The sequence below is a fragment of the Hylobates moloch genome, unplaced genomic scaffold (assembly GCF_009828535.3).
Source record: "Hylobates moloch isolate HMO894 unplaced genomic scaffold, HMol_V3 SCAFFOLD_7, whole genome shotgun sequence".
Taxonomy (NCBI): domain Eukaryota; kingdom Metazoa; phylum Chordata; class Mammalia; order Primates; family Hylobatidae; genus Hylobates; species Hylobates moloch.
The window spans coordinates 96,914,446-96,934,727 of NW_026652282.1; the positions used below are offsets into that span (position 1 = coordinate 96,914,446).

General features: G+C 34.3%; 1 protein-coding gene across 1 annotated transcript in view; it reads right to left on the bottom strand.

Annotated features, from left to right (window-relative positions):
• Positions 1-20,282, bottom strand: part of LRCH2 (leucine rich repeats and calponin homology domain containing 2) — a 104,896-nt gene that overhangs the window by 26,762 nt on the left and 57,852 nt on the right. Inside the window, exons 6-9 of the mRNA XM_032756249.2 lie at positions 16,986-17,049; positions 15,080-15,145; positions 8,520-8,568; positions 8,325-8,441 (exon numbers count right to left, since the gene is read on the bottom strand). Coding sequence (XP_032612140.1) covers positions 8,325-8,441; positions 8,520-8,568; positions 15,080-15,145; positions 16,986-17,049 — 296 coding nt within the window. The remainder of the gene's footprint in view (positions 1-8,324; positions 8,442-8,519; positions 8,569-15,079; positions 15,146-16,985; positions 17,050-20,282) is intronic.

Below are 20,282 nucleotides of genomic sequence, written 5' to 3' on the forward strand. Positions count from 1 at the left end.
AAAAAAAAAAAAAAAAAGAAAAAGAAAAAGAAAAAAGAAAAAAGAAAAAAAAGAAACACACTTCACTTACAAAGATACACATAGACTGAGAATAAAGGGATGAAGAAAGATATTCCATGCCAATGGAAACCAAAAAAGAGCAGGTGTAGCTATACTTATATCAGACAAAATAGATTTCAAGATAAAAATGAACAAGAGACAAAGAAGGTCATTATATAATGAAAAAGGGGTAAACTTAGTCAGAGGATATAGTGATTGTAAGTATATATGCACCCAATACTGGAGCAATCAGATATATAAAGCAAATATTATTGGAGCTCAAGAGAGAGATAGACCTCAATACGGTAATAGCTGGAGACTTCAACACCCCACTTTCAGCACTGGACAGATCTCCCAGACAGAAAATCATCAAAGAACAATTGGACTTAATCTGCACTATAGACCAAATGGACCCAACAGATAGATATTTACTGAACATTTCATCCAGTGGCTACAGAATATATGTTCTTCTCCTCAGCACATGGATCATTCTCAAGGATAGACCATATGTTAGGTCACAAAATAAGTCTTTTTTTTTTTTTTTTTTTTTGAGACGGAGTCTGGCTCTGTCACCCAGGCTGGAGTGCGGTGGCGCGATCTCGGCTCACTGCAAGCTCCGCCTCCCGGGTTCACGCCATTCTCCTGCCTCAGCCTCTCCAAGTAGCCGGGACTACAGGCGCCCGCCACCACGCCCGGCTAATTTTTTGTATGTTTTTAGTAGAGACGGGGTTTCACCGTGGTCTCGATCTCCTGACCTCGTGATCCGCCCGCCTCGGCCTCCCAAAGTGCTGGGATTACAAGTGTGAGCCACCGCGCCCGGCCACAAAATAAGTCTTAAAACATTCAAACAACAAAGAAGTTGCTGAGATAACATCAAGCAACTTTTCTGACCACAATGAAATAAAACTAGAAATCAATAAGAAGAAGAATTTTGAAAACTATACAAACAAATGGAAATTAAACAATATGCCCGTGAATGACCAGTGGGTCAATGAAGAAATTAAGAAGGAAATTGAAAAATTTCTTGAAACAAATGATAATACAAATACAACATAGCAAAACCTATGGTATACAGCAAAAACAGTATTAACAGGAAAATTTCCAGCTACAATTGCTTACATCAAAAGAGAAGAAAAACCTCAAACAAATAACATAATGATTCATCTTAAAGAACCAGAAAAGGAAGAGCAAACCAAATCCAAAGTTAGTATAAGAAAAGAAACAGCCCAGGTGTCATGGCTCACACCTGTAATCCCAACACTTTGGGAGCGTGAGGTGGGCAGATCGCTTGAGCCAAGGAGCTCAAGACCAGCCTGGGCAACACGACAAAACCCCATCTCTACAAAAAATACAAAAATTAGCTGGGTGTGGTGGTGCCTGTAGTCCCAGCTACTTGGAAGGCTGAAAGGTGAAAGGATGGCCTGACCCTGGGAGGTCAAGGCTGCAGTGAGCCATGACACCACTGCACCTCAGCCTGGGAGAAAGAGTGAGACTCTGGTTTAAACAAACAAACAAACAAAAACAAAAGAAATAATAAAGATCAGAGCAGAAATAAATAAATTTGAAATGAAGAAAACAAAATGCAAAAGATCAATGAAACAAAAATATGGTTTATTGAGAAGATAAAATTGACAAACCTTTAGCCAGATTAAGACAAAAAGGGGAGAAGACCCAAATAAAATCAGAGATGAAAAAGGAGACATTACAACTGATACATAGAAATTCAAAGGGCCACTACTGGCTATTATGAACAACTATGTGCCGATAAATTGGAAAATCTAGAGGGGATGGACAAATTCCTAGACACGTAAAACCTACCAAAATTGGATCATGAAGAAATCCAAAATGTGAACAGGCCAATAACAAGTAATGAGATTAAATCTGTAATAAATAGTCTCCCAGTAAAGAAACGCCTGGGACCTGATGGCTTCAACGCCAGGGACCTGATGGCTTCACTGCTGAATTCTACCAAAAACTTAAAGAAAACCTAATACCAATCCTACTCAAAGTATTAAAAAAATTGAAGAGGAGGGAATACCAGCAAACTGATTCTACAAGGCCAGTATTAGCCTAATACTAAAACCAGACAAAGACACATCCAAAATAGAAAACTACAGGCCAAAATCTTTGATAAATATGGATGCAAAAATCTTCAACAAAATACTAGCAAACCAAATTCAACAATATATTTAAAAGGTCATTCATCATGACCAAGTGGGATTTATTCCAGGGATGCAAGCATGGTTCAACATATGCAAATCAATTGTTGTGATACATCATATCAACAGAATAAAGGACAAAAATCATATGACCGTTCCAGTTGATGCCGGACAAGCATTTGCTAAAATCCAATATTCCTTCATGACAAAAACCCTCTGATATGGTTTGCTTGTGTCCCCACCAAAACTTCATCTTGAATTGTAACTCACACGATTCACAAGTGTCATGGGAGATACCAGTGGGAGGTAACTAAATCATGGGGACGGGCTTTTCCCATGTTGTTCTCATGATAGTGAGTAAGTCTCATGAGACCTGATGATTTTAAAAAGGGGAGTTTCCCTGCACAAGCTCTCTTCTCTTGTCTGCCACCATGTAAGATGTGCCTTTCACCTTCCACCATGATTGTGAGGCCTCCTCAGCCATGTGGAACTGTCAGTCCAATAAACCGCTTTCTTTTGTAAATTGACCAGTCTCAGGTATGTCTTTATCAGCAGCATAAAAATAGACTAATATACTCTCAAAAAATGGGGTATAGAAGAAATATATCTCAACATAATAAAAGCCAAAACTCATAGCCTTTCCCCTAAGATCTAAAAGATGACAGGGATTCACATTGTCACCACTGTTATTCAACACAATACTAGAAGTCCCACCTAGAGCAATCAGACAAGAGAAAGAAATAAAGGGCATCCAAATTGGAAAAGAAGAAGTCAAATTATCCTTGTCTGCAGATGATACAATCTTGTACTTGGAAAAACCCAGACTCCACCAAAAAAAAAAAAAAAAAAATAGAACTGATAAATTCTGTAAAGTTGCAGGATACAAAATCAACATACAAAAGTCAGTAGCATTTCTATATGCCAACAGTGAACAATCTAAAAAAGAAATTTAAAAAATAATCCCATTTACAATACTCACAAACAAAATTAAATACCTAAGAATTAACCAAAGAAGTAAAAGATCTCTACAATGAAAACTATAAAATACTGCTGGAAGAAATTGAAGAGGACACACAAATATGGAAAGATATTCCACATTCATGGATTGGAAGAAACAATATTGTTAGAATGTCCATACTACTCAGAGCAATCTATAGATTCAATGCAATCCCTATCAAAATACCAATGGCATTCATCACAGAAATAGAAAAATCAAGCCTAAGATTTAGATGAAACCACAAAAGACCAAGAATGGCCAAAGCTATTCTGGGAATAAGGAACAAAACTGGAGGAATCACATTACATGACTTCAAATTATACTACAGACCTATGGTAACCAAAACATCATGGTACTTGCATAAAACAGACACACAGACCAATGGAACAGAACAGAGAACCCAGAAACAACTCCACACACCTACAGTGAACTCAATTTCAACAAAGCTGCCAAGAACATACACTGGGGAAAAGACAGTCTCTTCAGTAAATGATGCTGGGAAAACTGGATATCCATATGCAGAAGAATGAAACTAGGCCCCTATCTCTTGCTGTATACAAAAATCAAATCAAAATGGATTAAGGACTTAAATCTAAGACTTCAATCTATAAAACTGCTATAAGAAAACATGGAGGAAAATCTCCAGAACACAGGTCTGGGCAAAAATTTCCTGAGCTACCCCATAAGCGCAGGCAACCAAAGCAAACATGGAGAAATGGGATCACATCAAGTTAAAAAGCTTCTGCACAGCAAAGGAAACAAGAAAGTGAAGAGACAACCCACAGAATAGGAGGAAATAGCTGCAAACTACCCATATGACAAGGAATTAATAACCAGAATTTAAGGAGCTCAAGCAACTCTTTAGGAAAGTATCTAATAATTAGATTAAAACATGGGCAAAAGATGTGAATAGACATTTCTGAAAAGACATACAGATGGCAAACTGGCATACGAAAAGGTGCTCAACATCATTGATCATCACAGAAATGCAAATCAAAACTACAATGATATATCATCTTACCCCAGTTAAAGTGGCTTATATCCAAAAGACAGGCAATAACATACTGGTGAGGATGTGGAGAAAAGGGAACCCTCGTACACTGTTGGTGGGAATGTAAATTAGTATAATCAATATGCAGAACAGTTTGGAGGCTCCTCAAAAAACTAAAAATACAGCTACCATACAATCCAGCAATCCTACTGCTGGGTGTATACTCCAAAGAAAGGAAATCAGTATATCAAAGAGATATCTGCACTTCCATATTTATTGCAAAACTATTCACAATAGCCAAGATTTGGAAGCAACATAAGTGTCTGTCCATCAATAGAAGAACAGATAAAGAAAATGTGGTACACATACACAATGGAGTACTATTCAGCCATAAAGAAGGAGAGTCTGTCATTTGCAACGTGGATTGAAATGCACGTCACTGTGGTAAGTGAAATAAGCCAGGCACAGAAAGACAAACACCATATGTTCTCACTTACTTGTAGGATGTAAAAATCAAAACAATTGAACTCATAAAGACAGAGAGTAGAAGGATGGTTACCAGAGGCTAGGGAAGGGTAGTGGGGGAGTAGAGGGTAGGCGAAGATGGATAATGGGCATAAAAAAATAGAATAAATAAGACCTAGTATTTGATAGCACAATGGGGTGACTACAGTCAATAATAATTTAATTGTACATCTCAAAGTAACTAAAAGAGTATAATTTGATCATAACACAAATGATAAATGTCTGAAGGAATAGATACCCCATTCCCCATGATGTGATTATTGCACATTGTATGCCTTTCAAAATATCTCATGTATCCCATAAATATATATACCTAATATGAACCCAAAAAATTAAAAATTTAAAATAAAAAAGATGTTTAATAAAATACTTCCTGGCATCATGAATTTCACTGAAATACAGTGATTTTATTTTGGCTATAAGAACACTAAATTTTATATACTGGAATAATAATCTATACAATGGTGGCCTGGGAATCTAAAAGAGTCGATGTAACTTTCCTACCATGATTTACTTGCTAACTTAACCTGACCCAATTTGTCTTCTTGTTCACACAATCTAGCCAATATGTTGAAACAGTTTTACCTAGTTTCAGGGACTTACCTGAAAAAAATACTATCCAAAATTAGCCTTCAAAACTAAGAAGAAATAGAGTTGGATTTCTCACACACACACACACACACACACACACACACACACACACACACACACATACACACACTTTCAATAAATACACTGAATAACCATGACAAATAATTTACCATGGGACAGAAACAAAGAAATCCTGTGCCTCAGTCATTTATATGTATTAAGATAAAGTTGCATAAAAGTTCTGTACATTTCGTCACAAAGCAAAACCTAAAAGAGCCACCACTGAACAAGCTCAGTGATAATCTGATATAAACCTCGAGTGTAGTGTATTTTACTGTTTAATGAACTATAAATACAGATTAGCTTTAATAATACAACCTACCAATAGCCCTTTCAATTATCGGGAGATAGGTGATTAAGAGAAATTTCCTTTTTGGAAGAAAGTCACTTCATAGAAGCTGCTGATGTTTTAGTCATGAAAATACTGACAATTCTGAATAATAGTGTTGATTTAGTTTAGGAAACTGTATGTCAGTTTTATATTTTCTTGACATCTTAGGGAAAAAAAAAAAAAAACTAGTGACATACTCATTTTACTATGTCCTAATACTGACATCTTCTGACAATTTAGGAGAACTACACATCTCCTTAAAACATTTCCCAGTGACTGAAGCTTATCTTTGCACCTAATTTATTAAGAAAAAAATTAACATTTGTTTAATGATGATTATGTAATGAGCACTTCAAATATTATATCATTTGATCTATTTTAATAACTTTATAACATAACTAATATTATAGAAGATGTTTATTTTATTAAAAAAACCAATAAATGATGCTATGAAACCAAAGAATTATGTTTTTAAAATGCTGTTTTTAAAATGCACATTTTTAAAATGTGGCCCCTATTAAGACATCTTGAGAAGTCCACTTAAGTTACTGTAAAATGTTTTTTAAACACTAAAATTGGGCCAAAAATGGCAGTAATCTCAGCACTTTGGGGGGGCCTAGGTGGGAGGATCTCTTGAAGCCAGGAATTTGAGACTAGCCTGGGCAACGTAGTAAGACCTCACCTCTACAAAAAATTTTAAAATTTGTAGGTCACTGTGGGACATGCCTGTAGTTCTAGCTACTGGGGAGGCTGAAGCAAGAGGATCACGTGAGCCCAGAGGATGGCCTGAGCCCAGGCATTTGAGGCTGCTGTGTGCTACGATCATGCTATTGCACTGCAGTCTGGGCAATAGAGACTCTATCTAAAAAAAAAAAAAAAAAAAATTAAAAACCAGTAAAACTGTGTTTGTTTGAAAGTGTTTGCTGATTTGATATTAGGCTAAACACAGTAGATAAAGAGGCAGCCTAGCATAGGCTTTGGGTTCAAATCTCAACTCTGCCACTTATTACTAAGTGACCTGAAGAATACTACTTTGCATCTCTGTGCCCTAATTTCATCATCTGTAAAATAGAAATAATCATAATTGTACTTACCTCATAAGGTTGTTACGAGGATTAAATGAGTTGATCTTTGTGAAGTCTTAGGACAGTGCCTGGCACTTAATAAGTGCTATGTAAGTTTTTTGACAAATAGTCAGAATTGGTATTGTTACTATGATAAAGGAGAACTGGTTTTGTTATACTACGATATTGGTAGTATACTAAGAATTTGTATTGTTATACTACAATAAAGGAGAGCAAATAAATATCAAATTTCTTTTATTATATGAAATACTACTAAAATTTCCCCCATATCACCAGTCATTCACTAAGTTTTATCTACAAGCAAATTTTATTCAGTGCTTTGCTCAAGGTCCAATGAACTAAAAAGGGAAACTTTAAAATAATGCTGGAACGTAAACACAATTACAGATGTATAAAGGGTTAGGATAAATAAACGTTCACTATTATTGACCAGGGTTCTACTTAGAATGTCTTTCCCTTTTTCCTCATGTGTTTTGTTTCTTCGTTATCTCTCATATTGACCAGGAAATGTAAGACTCATGAAAAGGACTCAGTATTTATTTGTTGAAGGCTTAAATTTACCACAGATCCACTAAGACATATAACAGTTTTGTTTTAGTCATATGATACTATCTCCAAATGTATGTTACACACCCATATATAGAAACAAATGTGCATACAGACCTATTTCTACCAGAGAAAAACAGAGAATATAATCCTATTTATTAGTGATATAAACTTGAACTTACCTACAATGTAGACTAGTACTATGTTTTTAGATAAAATTACTATTATCATCTAATAATAATTAGGCTTTGGGAAACATAAAACGTGTACAAAGACAACAAAATTTGCTATTCATGGAGCAGAAGCTTGTTTGTACTATTCACTTGAGTCAAATTCCAGTAATAAATTCTGGCTAGTATTGAATATTATTCCGAATTCTAACGATTGGCTTCTACAAATACAGCAGACCCCAATCACAAATAGACAATAATACAATATTTACAAATGTGTACACAGTAAAATTTCATTAAAACCCTGCTAACTAGAAATGTGGGATAATTTGGATGATCTGAGCTTTTCTTTTAGCTAAGATAAAAGATCCTCAAGCAATCTACTAAGGTAACAAGAAGAAAAAAATGGAAAAATCTGCCCTCAAGCATTTTCAGAACTACATAAACAGAACTTATTTACATAGGAAAAGTTAAATGCTAATTGTGAATATGTGTCAAATATTTATTGAAACAAATCCAATGAAAGACTTTTCCTGGACAATTCTTTTAAATCATACTACATATTGCTACAACTAGCAGTGTAGCAAACATTCGTCTATCTTGTAAGTATTTGGTAAATCATAATTTATATTTATCTACTCAATTATTCTCAATTACTGAAACCTTATGGATATAATTAGATCGTATTATCCCATATATGTGAGAAATCAAAATAACACATTTACTACATTTAACTAGAGAGTTACAGTCTACCTTATTAACTCAAAACAAAACTGACAAAATAAAAACTAATAATTACAAAGTAAATTTAAAAACTTAATATAGAGTACCTTGAAATATTCTTTTCTAATCTGTTTGCTCCGCCTCCTTTCTTCACTCTGCCAGATTATAGGGTGAGATTCTGGCCACGGTTGTTCATCTATTTGATCCTTCTGATTTTCTAAGGGCTATAATGAGACAATTTCTTTTAACTAAATAAAAGAGAACAAAATGATAGATATAATAGTAATTTAATTTCTTCTTACCTGCCAGGTGAGGGGTGATAATGGTGAATTAACTTCATCTGCTGAGACACTAAAAAATTAAAGATGCCTTAATACGTTAAAATATTTAGAATAAATCCTTAAATATATATTATGAACCTTATTATGTTATCTTTTTAAAAACATTGTAAAGAATTTACCCATGTCTACACTTTGGCCTAACAACATAAAACTTAAAGTTGACAGGAATATATTTAAGTTTCTAAAACCTGTTGCTCTACAGGAAATATCAAAATGGGTTTATTCTATGTAGGCCCTATGCATAGGTCTACTCTAAGGAATTCCCAGAAGCTAAAATAAGTGAAATATCTAAAGATATATTGTCAAAGGACAGACAGGATATTTATTATATTAAAATAACTAAAAAAACTTAAAAAAACTAATAATTTCCTTTGTCTAAATGCCAAAGAGCTCAAGCGAGTAGTTATTTTTGCCTACTGAATTACTGATTATGAGATGCAACCTGTTGATTCTAACAAAACAGGGGCTATGAAGGAAATTATTTTCATCTAATTTTTTGTTGTTGAGATAAGGCAGACTATGCATACTGTTGTTAGATGGCAATTTTGAACAAGGAGTTCCTGTGGAAAAAATATATAAACAAAATGTCCACCGAAGTTGCTATAACTTAACACTATTGTGGAACTTCTGTATAGTGCAATAACGAAAAGAAAATAAAAATTGGATATAAAGAATCCAATTTTTGAAATTTATAGAACACATGATTATCCAAGAGAAAAAGACAAAAAAATCTATTATTATAAGAGGTAAGGTTACCAGTTAAAGAAAAACATACAAAAGTTAATAGCTTTCCTACATATCAACTATAATGAGTTAAAAGATATATTAGAAAAAATGCTATTCATAAAAGGAAAGAAAAGTATAAAATATCTAGGAAGAAACTTAACTATACTTGTACAAGACCCACATGAAAAAACTACAAATGTCTAGTAACAGACTTGAATAACCGAAAGGTTCTTGGATATATAAGTATTACAGGTATAACTTCTCTTTCAGCTTAATTAATAACCGAAATGAACTGTAATAATAATTTTTTTAACTCAAAAAGTATTTTTTGGTTTGTTTTAAACATTTGACAAAGGAGTTCCAAAGTTAATTTGGAAGAATGGATGATCACGAAGAAAAAAGTTATGTAATAAAGGGGACTTCTCAACCCTCCCTTTCTACTAGCTCCAGAATCTACAGATTTTTCAATGGAAAAGGAGTACAGGACCACAAGTACAATAACTTCTGAAAAAAATGACATTTAAGATCATTGTGAAAGTAATAGCTTATATAACAAGTAGTAGAGAGACACCTGATTGATCACTTGTAAAATATACACTGAAAGAAAGAATAAAAAAGGGGGAGGAGACACAGTGAGAAAAAGGTGGAGGAGGAAGAAAACTAGATTCCTTACCTCATACCAAATGTCAAAATGAAAAATTAAAATATTTAAATATAAAGAAGAAATCACAAAGTATCAGAAAAATACAGGCAGTAATTTTTTAAATATTGGAATAGAGAGAGCCTATGGGAGAAACAATCAAAATTAAATACTAACAAATTTGAACACATAAAATGTAAAAACTAGACTTTGCTCGTGGCCAAGACTAACAGTGACCAGATTTATATCCTGACTGAAAAAACTAAAAGAATGGGCAAAATATTTAAAATTATGCCTTCTATGACATTGAATATTAGGCAAAAAATGACATTATCCTTTAGAGATGAGTAAGAAGGGGAATCCCATAACTGAGCCAAGTTGCTGCATGGAAAGAGTTTCCAGTCCACATCCCAGGAGAAAAAAACTAAGGCAGAGTCTAGCAGGCCCAGAATTCAAGAGACAGAGCTGGAGCCAGGGAGAAAAGGGCAGAGTGAGTTCAAAGCACACAGTAACAAAGAAAAGGGCAATGCACAGAGAAAGGAAAGAGATCTACAGAGGCATCCCTCAAATTTTCATCTGAGCGTACTGATCATTGAACATGTATGTGAGGAAACTACCCTAGGCAAAAGGATAAAATTACCCCCAAAGATTAGAGGGAATAATTCCCAGATTCTCAGAGGACCAGGAGTAGTACCAGTTCCCACCAGCTAAACTGGAAAACCTCATAATTCACAGGACATCCAGTAGAGAAATGTCTTACCTCATTAAGGGGACAGACTAAATGCTGCACTGGTCCCACATAAATAAATTACAAAACCAAGTCCCAAAATATCAAATTATTTCCAAGTAATTTAACCATATCCCAGAACAAAAGTCAAAAATATGTATAATAATACTACAATATCCACACTCAAGAATGTAAAGTACACAATGTCTGTCATTTAATCAAAAATTCAACCAAGCAATGTTCAAGAAGCTAAAGGAAAAGACTGAACATGGTAAGTACAGACATAATCAAACTTCTAGAAATAAAAAGTTAAAACAAACTGGATGGAATTAACTGCAGATTAGACATTTCACAAGAAATGACTAGCAAACACAAAGACAAAGCAGAAGGACTTGCCAAAACCCAACACAGACAGAAAAATATTAAAGAATGAACAGAACATCAATGTTCCCTGGCAAACTTCAACTGGCCTAATTGGAGTTCCATAATAGAAGAGGTCAAATGATAGAAAACATATTTGAAGAAATAAGGGCCCCAAAATTTCAAATTTCATGAAAATAAACCCACAAATTCAAGAAGCTCAATGAACTCCAAACAAAAGTAACATGAAGAAAACTACACCAAGATATATCAGCATCAAATTACTTAAAACGAGTGATAAAAAATGTTACAGATACCCAGAGGAAAAAAGGACACATTAGGCAAAGTAAAACAAATATAAGAATATTCTCATAGAAAACAATACAATCCAGAGGATGGTGGAGAAACCTCTTCAAGGTACTTGAAGAAAACTAAAATGTCAAACTAGAATTGTGTATGAGCCAAAATATCTTTCAAAAATGAAGGTGAGCTAGGCATGGTAGCTCATGCCTGTAATCCCAACACGTTGGGAGGCCAAGGAAGGAGGATTCCTTGAGACCGAGAGTTCAAAACCAGCCTGGGCAACATAGTGAGACCTTGTCTCTACAAAAAAAAAAAATGTTTAAGTTGGCTAGGTGGGATGACACATGCCTGTGGTCCCAGCTACTTGGGAGGCTGAGAGGTGGGAGGATCACTGGAGCGCAGGAGGTCAAAGCTGCAGTGAGCTGTGACGGCGCCACTGCACTCCAGCCTGGGTGACAGAGCAAGATCCTGTTTAAAAAAAAAAAAAAAATTTAAAAAAAGACTTTTTCAGACATAGAAAAGCTAAAAGCATTCAATCAGCAGACCAGTAGTAAAATTATGTTAAAATCTCTCTTTTAGGCAGAAAGAAAATGATGCACATGTAAATATGAATCTACACAAAAACTAAAGGGCACTGGAGATAGTAACTAAGGGATTGAACACATAAAAGACATTATTCTGATTATCTAAATGTCCTTAAGAACAAATAAGAACTGTTTAAGGCATAAGTAACAACTTGTTATGGTACACATAACAGATATATAAAAAGTAAAATGTATGACAACACATCAAGGCTAAAAAGGAAAAAATATAAGTATACTGTTCTAAGGTTCTCACATGATACATGAAATGGCATAACAGCACTTGAAGATAGACTGTGATAAGCTAAATATCATACTCTAACCCCTAAAAAAAACCATTAACATAACAAAAAGTTACAGCAAATAACCCACAAAGGAAATAAAAATTTTAAAATATAATTCAAAAGACAACAGAGAAGGAGGAAAAATGAATAAAAAGGATAGAACAGAAAGGAAACATAAAGCACACCTCAAAATATCATTAATTACAAAAACATAAATGATTTTTAACACTGCAATTAGAAGGTAGATTGTCAGATTCAATAAAAAGCAGGAAGATACTAACATATGCTAACTACAAGAAATGCACTTTCTCTACAAAGACACAAATCAGTTAAAAATAAACGGATGGAGAAACATGCATCATGCTAATACTAAACAAAAGAGAGCTGGACTGACAATATTAATATCAGAAAAGTGGACTTCAGAGCAGACAATATTATCAAGAATATCAAGAAAAGTCATTTCAGAATGACAGTACAAATTCACCAAGAGGACAATACAATCCTAAACATTTATATGTCTAATAATAGAGCTTCAGAATGTATGAAGGAAAAATTATAGAACTACAAGGAGAAAGATAAATCTACAATTAGTGTTGGAGATTTCAATAACCTTCTCTTACTAACTGATAGAACAAGAAAACAGAAAATAGGTAAGGTATTGAAGATTTAAACAATACTATCAACCAACTTAACATGGTTGACATTATATAAGACGCTAACCAATACAGAATACATTTTTTTCCGAGTTCCTACAGAACTTTTACCATGATAGACCATATTCTGGGCCATAAAAAAACTCAATATATTTCAACAATAGAAAGTGCTTCTGACTACAAGAGATGCAAACAAACAAATTACAAAAGAAGCAATATAGATAGGCAATAAAAACTTGAAATAATACTCATCATCACTAATTTAATCACTGAAATGAAAAATAAAACATTCTGATATAATTTGTTCTTTTTAGAACGACAAAAATTAAATAGATTGATAATGCATAGTGTTAACAAGTATGGAAGTAAAGCTATCCATGTGTTACTTGTGGGAATGCAAACATAAAAACTTCTGGAGACAACAAATCAAAAGCTTTAAATGTACATTCATGTTTTAATCCATCAATAACATATCTTTAAGCATTTAAGTTAAGAAAATAATACAAGTGGGCCAGGCGTGGTGGCTTACACCTGTAATCCCAGCATTTTGGGAGGCTGAGGCAGATGAATCACTTGAAGTCAGGAGTTCGAGACCAGCCTGGCCAACATGGTGAAACCTTATCTCCGCGCCACTGCACTCCAGCCTGGGCGACAGAGCAAGACTCTGTCAAAAAAAAAAGAGAGAGAGAGAGAAAGAGAGGAAGGAAGGAAGGAAGGAAGGAAGGAAGGAAGGAAGGAAGGAAGGAAGGAGAATGCAAGTGTACAGAATATATAAAGTTCATCAAAACATATATTTAGATTTAGTAGGTATATAAAACCATCACTATAATATTAAATGAAAACTGCATATTACTAAATAGTATACTCAGTATGATCTCATTTTTGTTAACAGAAAGTATGTGAGATTTTTCTAAAGGTGGGGAAGGGGTGGGGTGTGCTCACCCATGTACTGCTGAAAAAAGTCACAGAATTTAAAATATTTTCCCATAATTTAATGTGTTTTGATAGGTGCAGCAAAACCATCACAGCACATGTATACCTAGTAACAAACCTGCAGATTCTACACATGTATCTCAGAACTTAAAGTATAATTTTAAAAAAGAAAAAAAAAAGTTAAGGTCATATAATACTTCTTAATACCAGAAAAAGAATACCCACAAAGCTATTTTCCTTTTGAACAAAAAAGGTTAGAATTGAAAAAGGAAGGGCTGAGATACAAAGAAAGGAAAAATAAGAAAGTCCACAATAGTAATAACTACAGTTTAACAACTAATAACATATGTGACACTTTCTGTGTGCTAATCACTGTCATAAGCAATTTACTACATCAACCCATTTCATCCTTACAGTAACCATGAGGTAGACAGTGTTATTATTCATGTTTTAAAGAAGGGGTAAATGTGGCTCAGAGCAAGCTAAATAACTTCCCCAAGAGAATGAAGAAAGACGTTCTGTTCCTAAATGCAAATGGTGCCAGTAGGGGAATGTACAAGATGAAGCTCTCAGCGTAAGCAGAAACCCACTTCAATCTTATGGGTTAAGTTAAGCATTTTAAGGTTTATTCGAAAAGTTGTAAAGAGTCATTAGAAGATAATAAATGGGAGTCACAAGTAAGATTTCTGTGGCAGAATTATCACTCTTCCATTGTGCAGAAGACAGACTTAAAGCTAGGCAAACCTGACGAAAGGAGCTATGTCTGGGGACTGTTGGAATAAGCCAAGCAGAAAAAGACTGGGCCTGAACATTCTCAGAGGATTGACTCAGGAGTTGAGTCTAATCTAAATTCAAACCATCAAAAAGAATAAATAGAAACTTTCAAGGTCTTCTAGTTCTCAGGAATTCATATATGTGGATTTATATCATGTATTCACATAGAAGAATCTAGTAACACCCAATTGAAAAGAAATGAAAACATAAACAGTATCATAGAGAATAAACACAATCAATGATAAAGAAACACATTATTCCTGGCAGGAATAGCAATATAATAAATGTTCGCTGAATGAATAGATAAACGATTCTATCAAGACAAAAATGCATCTATGAGCAAAAAAGATCAGCATTTTTTATTTTGCTTATATCAAAAGTAAATTTAACTCACGTTCTAAGACATTTCCTATTTAAATTATCTAGTTATATTAAATCTGTATCACTTATTTAATTAAAGCCTATATACAAAAACATCACTGTCAAAGGATCAATACTCATTATAAAATATTAAATGTAAAAACTAAGATATTTTTATACCTCTTTTCACATTCCACAGTTTGTTTTGGCTTGTTTCTCATCACAGAAGTTGAATGATTAAGAATCCTAGAAGTAAATCAACACATTAATTCCCAAATCTATTAAGAATATTACATCACATGATATAAAAAAAAATCTCTAAAATAAACTGCATCTGGTTCTTGAAGATCGTTGCTAGAAAATAATATTTAAATATTATTTAGATCAGATGCCCATAAGTGTACTATTTATAACAAAATGAAGCTCGGCAACTTTTCCACGCATCTTCTTTTATAAACCCTTTCTCAAAGTTTGGATATCTTCTACCCATGCTATTATTGCCCTTTGCATATCTAACTTTTGGCTGAGATAGAAGATAAAGAGATACAGAGGTACCATCATGACTGATTTATTTTTCCCAGCACAGCAAATGATATGAGTTGTGTTTATGTAAAATACATAATTATTTTGCCAAATGAAAAACTTTAATTCTAAATGCAAAATCAATGCTCAAGTTAAATTCTTTTAAAAAACACAAGTTTCTTAAACTTTTAATAACTAAATAAAACCATTCAAAGAAAACCAAAGAAAGAAAATGATGAACCATTATAAGTGAGAACTATTTCTACATGTTACATAATTTTAAGTATTAATCTCAAAGTCAAAAGTAATGAATTACTATCCTTAACATAAGTAACTACACTTAAGAGTTCTTAATGTTACTATATATAAATATAATTTTCACTTTTAAAATTTAATATCATAGAAGTAAAATCTCTGCCTTTTATTCAAAATAAAATCTCCATGGGCCGGGCGCGCTGGCTCATGCTTGTAATCCCAGCACTTTGGGAGGCCGAGGTGGGCGGATCACGAGGTCAGGAGATCGAGACCACGGTGAAACCCCGTCTCTACTAAAAATACAAAAAATTAGCCGGGCGTGGTGGCGGGCGCCTGTAGTCCCAGCTACTCGGAGAGGCTGAGGCAGGAGAATGGCGTGAACCCGGGAGGCGGAGCTTGCAGTGAGCCGAGATTGCGCCACTGCACTCCAGCCTGGGTGACAGAGCGAGACTCCGTCTCAAAAAAAAAAAAAATAAAAAAAAATAAAAATAAAATCTCCAGATGTCAACTGCCAAAATAATATAGAAATGGATTTTAAATAAAAGCTATATATTGACTAATAAAATACATAATGAATTAAATATAAGTTGGTAATTACAGAAATATGGTTAGCATAAAGAAACCAAAGTCCATTACGCTGGATTCCTCACTAGTGTGGATCTAGTGGAGCCTCACTAGGAAAAAGTGATAATGAGATGCAAAGGACAAGTATCATACACCAATCAGTGTAGCTTTGGGCCAAACAATTTCAGAATTAAGGACACTTATTCTTCTTTGTATAGGCATGCATTAAAATTGCCTTAAATTCTTAAATACAGAAAAATTAAGGTAATGAAATATCTAAAACTATTAAGAAAAATGTATTTTAAAAGAGTGATTTTTTTTAAAGAAGAGACAGCAGTAAGTACTATCCTGGGGGAAATTTCAGAATTATTGCAGGGGGAGGGGAGTCAAACTACAATGGCCTTCACTATGGTAAATTCTAATTCCTTCTCACCACACATTCATTAGCATTGTGATTACAGTTGTGTATGAGTTATATTGAAACAGAAAAAAAAGTTGAGATCCACTTACCTATACATTTTATGTACTTGAGAATTCACCTATGTAAAATTTTGCTATGTTCATTATTTTATGATTTACTCTGATACCCAAAGTCAAAACAACCATCTATTCTAATTAAACATCTAGATTATTAACATACTTCCCTAATCCAGTTACTAGTACTTATTTTAAGTAAAAGACTACACAATTCAGCTATGTCAACCTGGCCCCATAATACTTGAAGGCTTCCACAAACTCTAGATACCTTGATTCATGTCCTGTTGCTCTGGTCCTCTGGAAGAGTTTATCACTGAATGATGCTCCTACCACTTAAAGGCCTCTGTCTGTATTCATATTTCACATAAATCAACCAAACCAAAAGATGGGAGAAGAAGATGTTTTTGGAGAGACAGGGTAGTCATTTGTAAAGAAAGCAGAAACAAAAGAATACATAGATTTCAAGGACTGAGAGATCTACCTAATTAGTTATAACAAGCTAGAGGTTAACATGATGCTCCTCAAATTGAAATGTTCATATGATCAGGAAAAAAATCATAATAAAACAGGTAATGTCCGTAATTTCTATAATTCTAAAACAAAATTATAAACTTCCTAAACCTAGTTTTGCTTTCCATGATCCTTAATTATACTTTAATTATAACTTTTCATAATTGCTTTTTGTTATTTAGCTGTATCACATAGTAATTAGAAGCACATCTTTCCACAATAAAGAAAAACTCTCAAGACACACCTAAAAGCAAATAAAATAATTACTAAAAGGAAAGACACAACAGAAAATACTGCAGCGTAAGTTAGCAGGAACAAACATGCAATGGGAACCAGTTAAATGAAGCTATTTATTGCAAAATCACACATATATTTTAATCCTTTCTTTAGAATAATAACTGAACAAAATTTAACAAGCCAGCTAAACATCTACTTATTAAGCCCCCTAAGAAAATCAGTATAAGAAAAAGAGCAGTAGCCACCTTTCTAACACTAACATAAATGAGTAAGACTCATGGAAATTTGTAAAACTGGCTCAATAATTCATAATACATATCAACTTTTTTGTTTTTCAACAGAATTTCCTTTTTATTATCAAGTTAATATTAAGAATATTCTAATAGTATCATTTTATTCTCAGTTCCTTCCTTGATTTTTCTTGTTCTAAAAAACATGCTCCCTTTTTTCAATTTTATTTTATTTTGGTAAGAACATTTAACAAGAGATCTACTCTCTTAACAAATTTTTAAGTATACAATACTGTATTGTTAATTATAGGCACAATGTTGTACAGCAGATCCCTAGAACTTATTCATCATGCAACATTATGTTTAAGATAATGATTTTTTTTCAAGACTTGTTTTTATTTCCCAAAATAATAGTGAAGGTAAAATTAGAACTTAATGAATAGCTATTTAAATATAGTCAAAGTCGTTGATTCAGAGTGACTTCAATACACTCAGACGCAAGTAGAAATAATAATCCAGTATTTTGACAGGGGACGATAAAGGCTGTTTATCAATTAAAAAAAAATTCAGGCTGGGCACGGTGGCTCACACCTGTAATCCCAGCACTTTGGGAGGCCAAGGCGGGCGGATCACGAGGTCAGGAGATTGAGACCATCCTGGCTAACATGGTGAAACCCCGTCTCTACTAAAAATACAAACAATTAGCCGGGTGTGCTGGCGGGAGCCTGTAGTCCTAGCTACTCTGGAGGCTGAGGCAGGAGAATGGCACGAACCCGGGAGGCGGAGCTTGCAGTGAACCGAGATCGCGCCACTGCACTCTAGCCTGGGTGACAGAGTGAGACTCTGTCTCAAAAAAGAGTTCAACAATAAACTGTAAACATAAAGTAGCTTAATCTACACATCTTAATCAGACAAAGTGGAGGCAGTCTTCTAAACAACTAGGCTTCAGACTTTAAAACCTTATGAGTTACCAATTTGATGGTTTATTTGCTGATCTCTTTTCCCACCCTTTTTGAGTATTATTTCTGTACAATATCCTCTTGCTGCTCCCCTAGGACAGTTTCATGTACCAAGTACTGGCATAAAGTTTCTTAAAGAATCAAAGACATTTTAAAAAATAATATGAACTGCCAGGCATGGTGGCTCACACCTGTAATCCCAGCACTTTGGGAGGCTGAGGTGGGCGGATCACGAGGTCAGCAGTTCGAGACCAGCCTGGCCAACATAGTGAAACCCTGTCTCTACTAAAAATACAAAAATTAGCCAGGCATGCTGGCGCATGCCTGTAGTCCCAGCTACTTGGGAGGCTGAGGCAGGAGAATTGCTTGAACCCGGGAGGTGGAGGTTGTGGTGAGCTGAGATTGCACCACTGCGCTCTAGCATGGACAACAGAGTGAGACTCCATCTCAAAAAAAATTAAAAAAAATAAATTAAAAAATTAAAAATATATATGTACTAAGCAAGTGGCAAAACTGCCATAAGGAAATCATCACTGAACTCAATGTAACCTGTTTTTTAATTACCTCTAGTTTGGGAGAAGATACATGGCTTCATTTAGCTGAGAGCTAACATTGCATTTGTCTTCTACTAGTAGCAAGTTAAAGAACAGTTAAGTAATATACAGTCAAAGTAGCAGTCCTGGATGATATTTCCTGGTAGGTGAGGGTAATCTTAATCCAGTTAAATTATTTTTAATCAAGACTAAAAACAAAATTTACAATAATTATTTTAAAACCTAAAAAGAGATGTTACAACTCCTGGCCTACAATTTTAAATAGCATTTCAGATCCTTCACTAATATATTTGGAATATAAGACACAATAATACAGCATGAAAAGGAAAATCCACAACCAGAGAAGGTATAAATTATATCAAATCCACTGTAGGATATATCCTCATATAGGATTACGCTTAGATTTTTGGTCTCATTCAAATTCAAGTATTGTGACAGTAAACAAAAAATTTTAAGTCCCTAAATCTAAAAGATCTAAGCGATAGCAACATACTGTAGAAGGAAGAAAGATTATTTAATAGAAAAAATATTAGATTTAGCATTTAAAAATTCTGAGATCCAGTTTAAGTTCAGGCATTAACAGAATTGGCTAGGGATCTAAAATTCTCTATACATTATAAATTTTAAAAGTAAAATGTGCTCTTTGGCTGGGAGTGGTGGCTCACACCTGTAATCCCAGCACTTTGGAAGGCAGAGGCGGGTGGAACCCTTGAGGCCAGGAGTTTCAGACCAGCCTAGCCAACATGGCGAAACCCCATCTCTACTAAAATACAAAAAAAAATAGCCGGGTGTGGTGGCACACACTGGTAATCTCAGCTACTTGGGAGGCCGAGGCATGAGAATGACTTGAACCCAGGAGGCAGAGGCTGCAGTGAGCCAAGACTGTACCACTGCACTCCAGCCTGGGCAACAGAGCAAGGCTCTGTCTCAAAAAAAAATGCTCTTTACTTTATGATCATATTATAAATATTTTAATGTCTGCAAAAATTAGACATACTTATCACAATGTCACCGTATATTAATATCTAATCTAAAAAGTTCTTATATTAGTATGTACTAACATCTAAAAAGGATG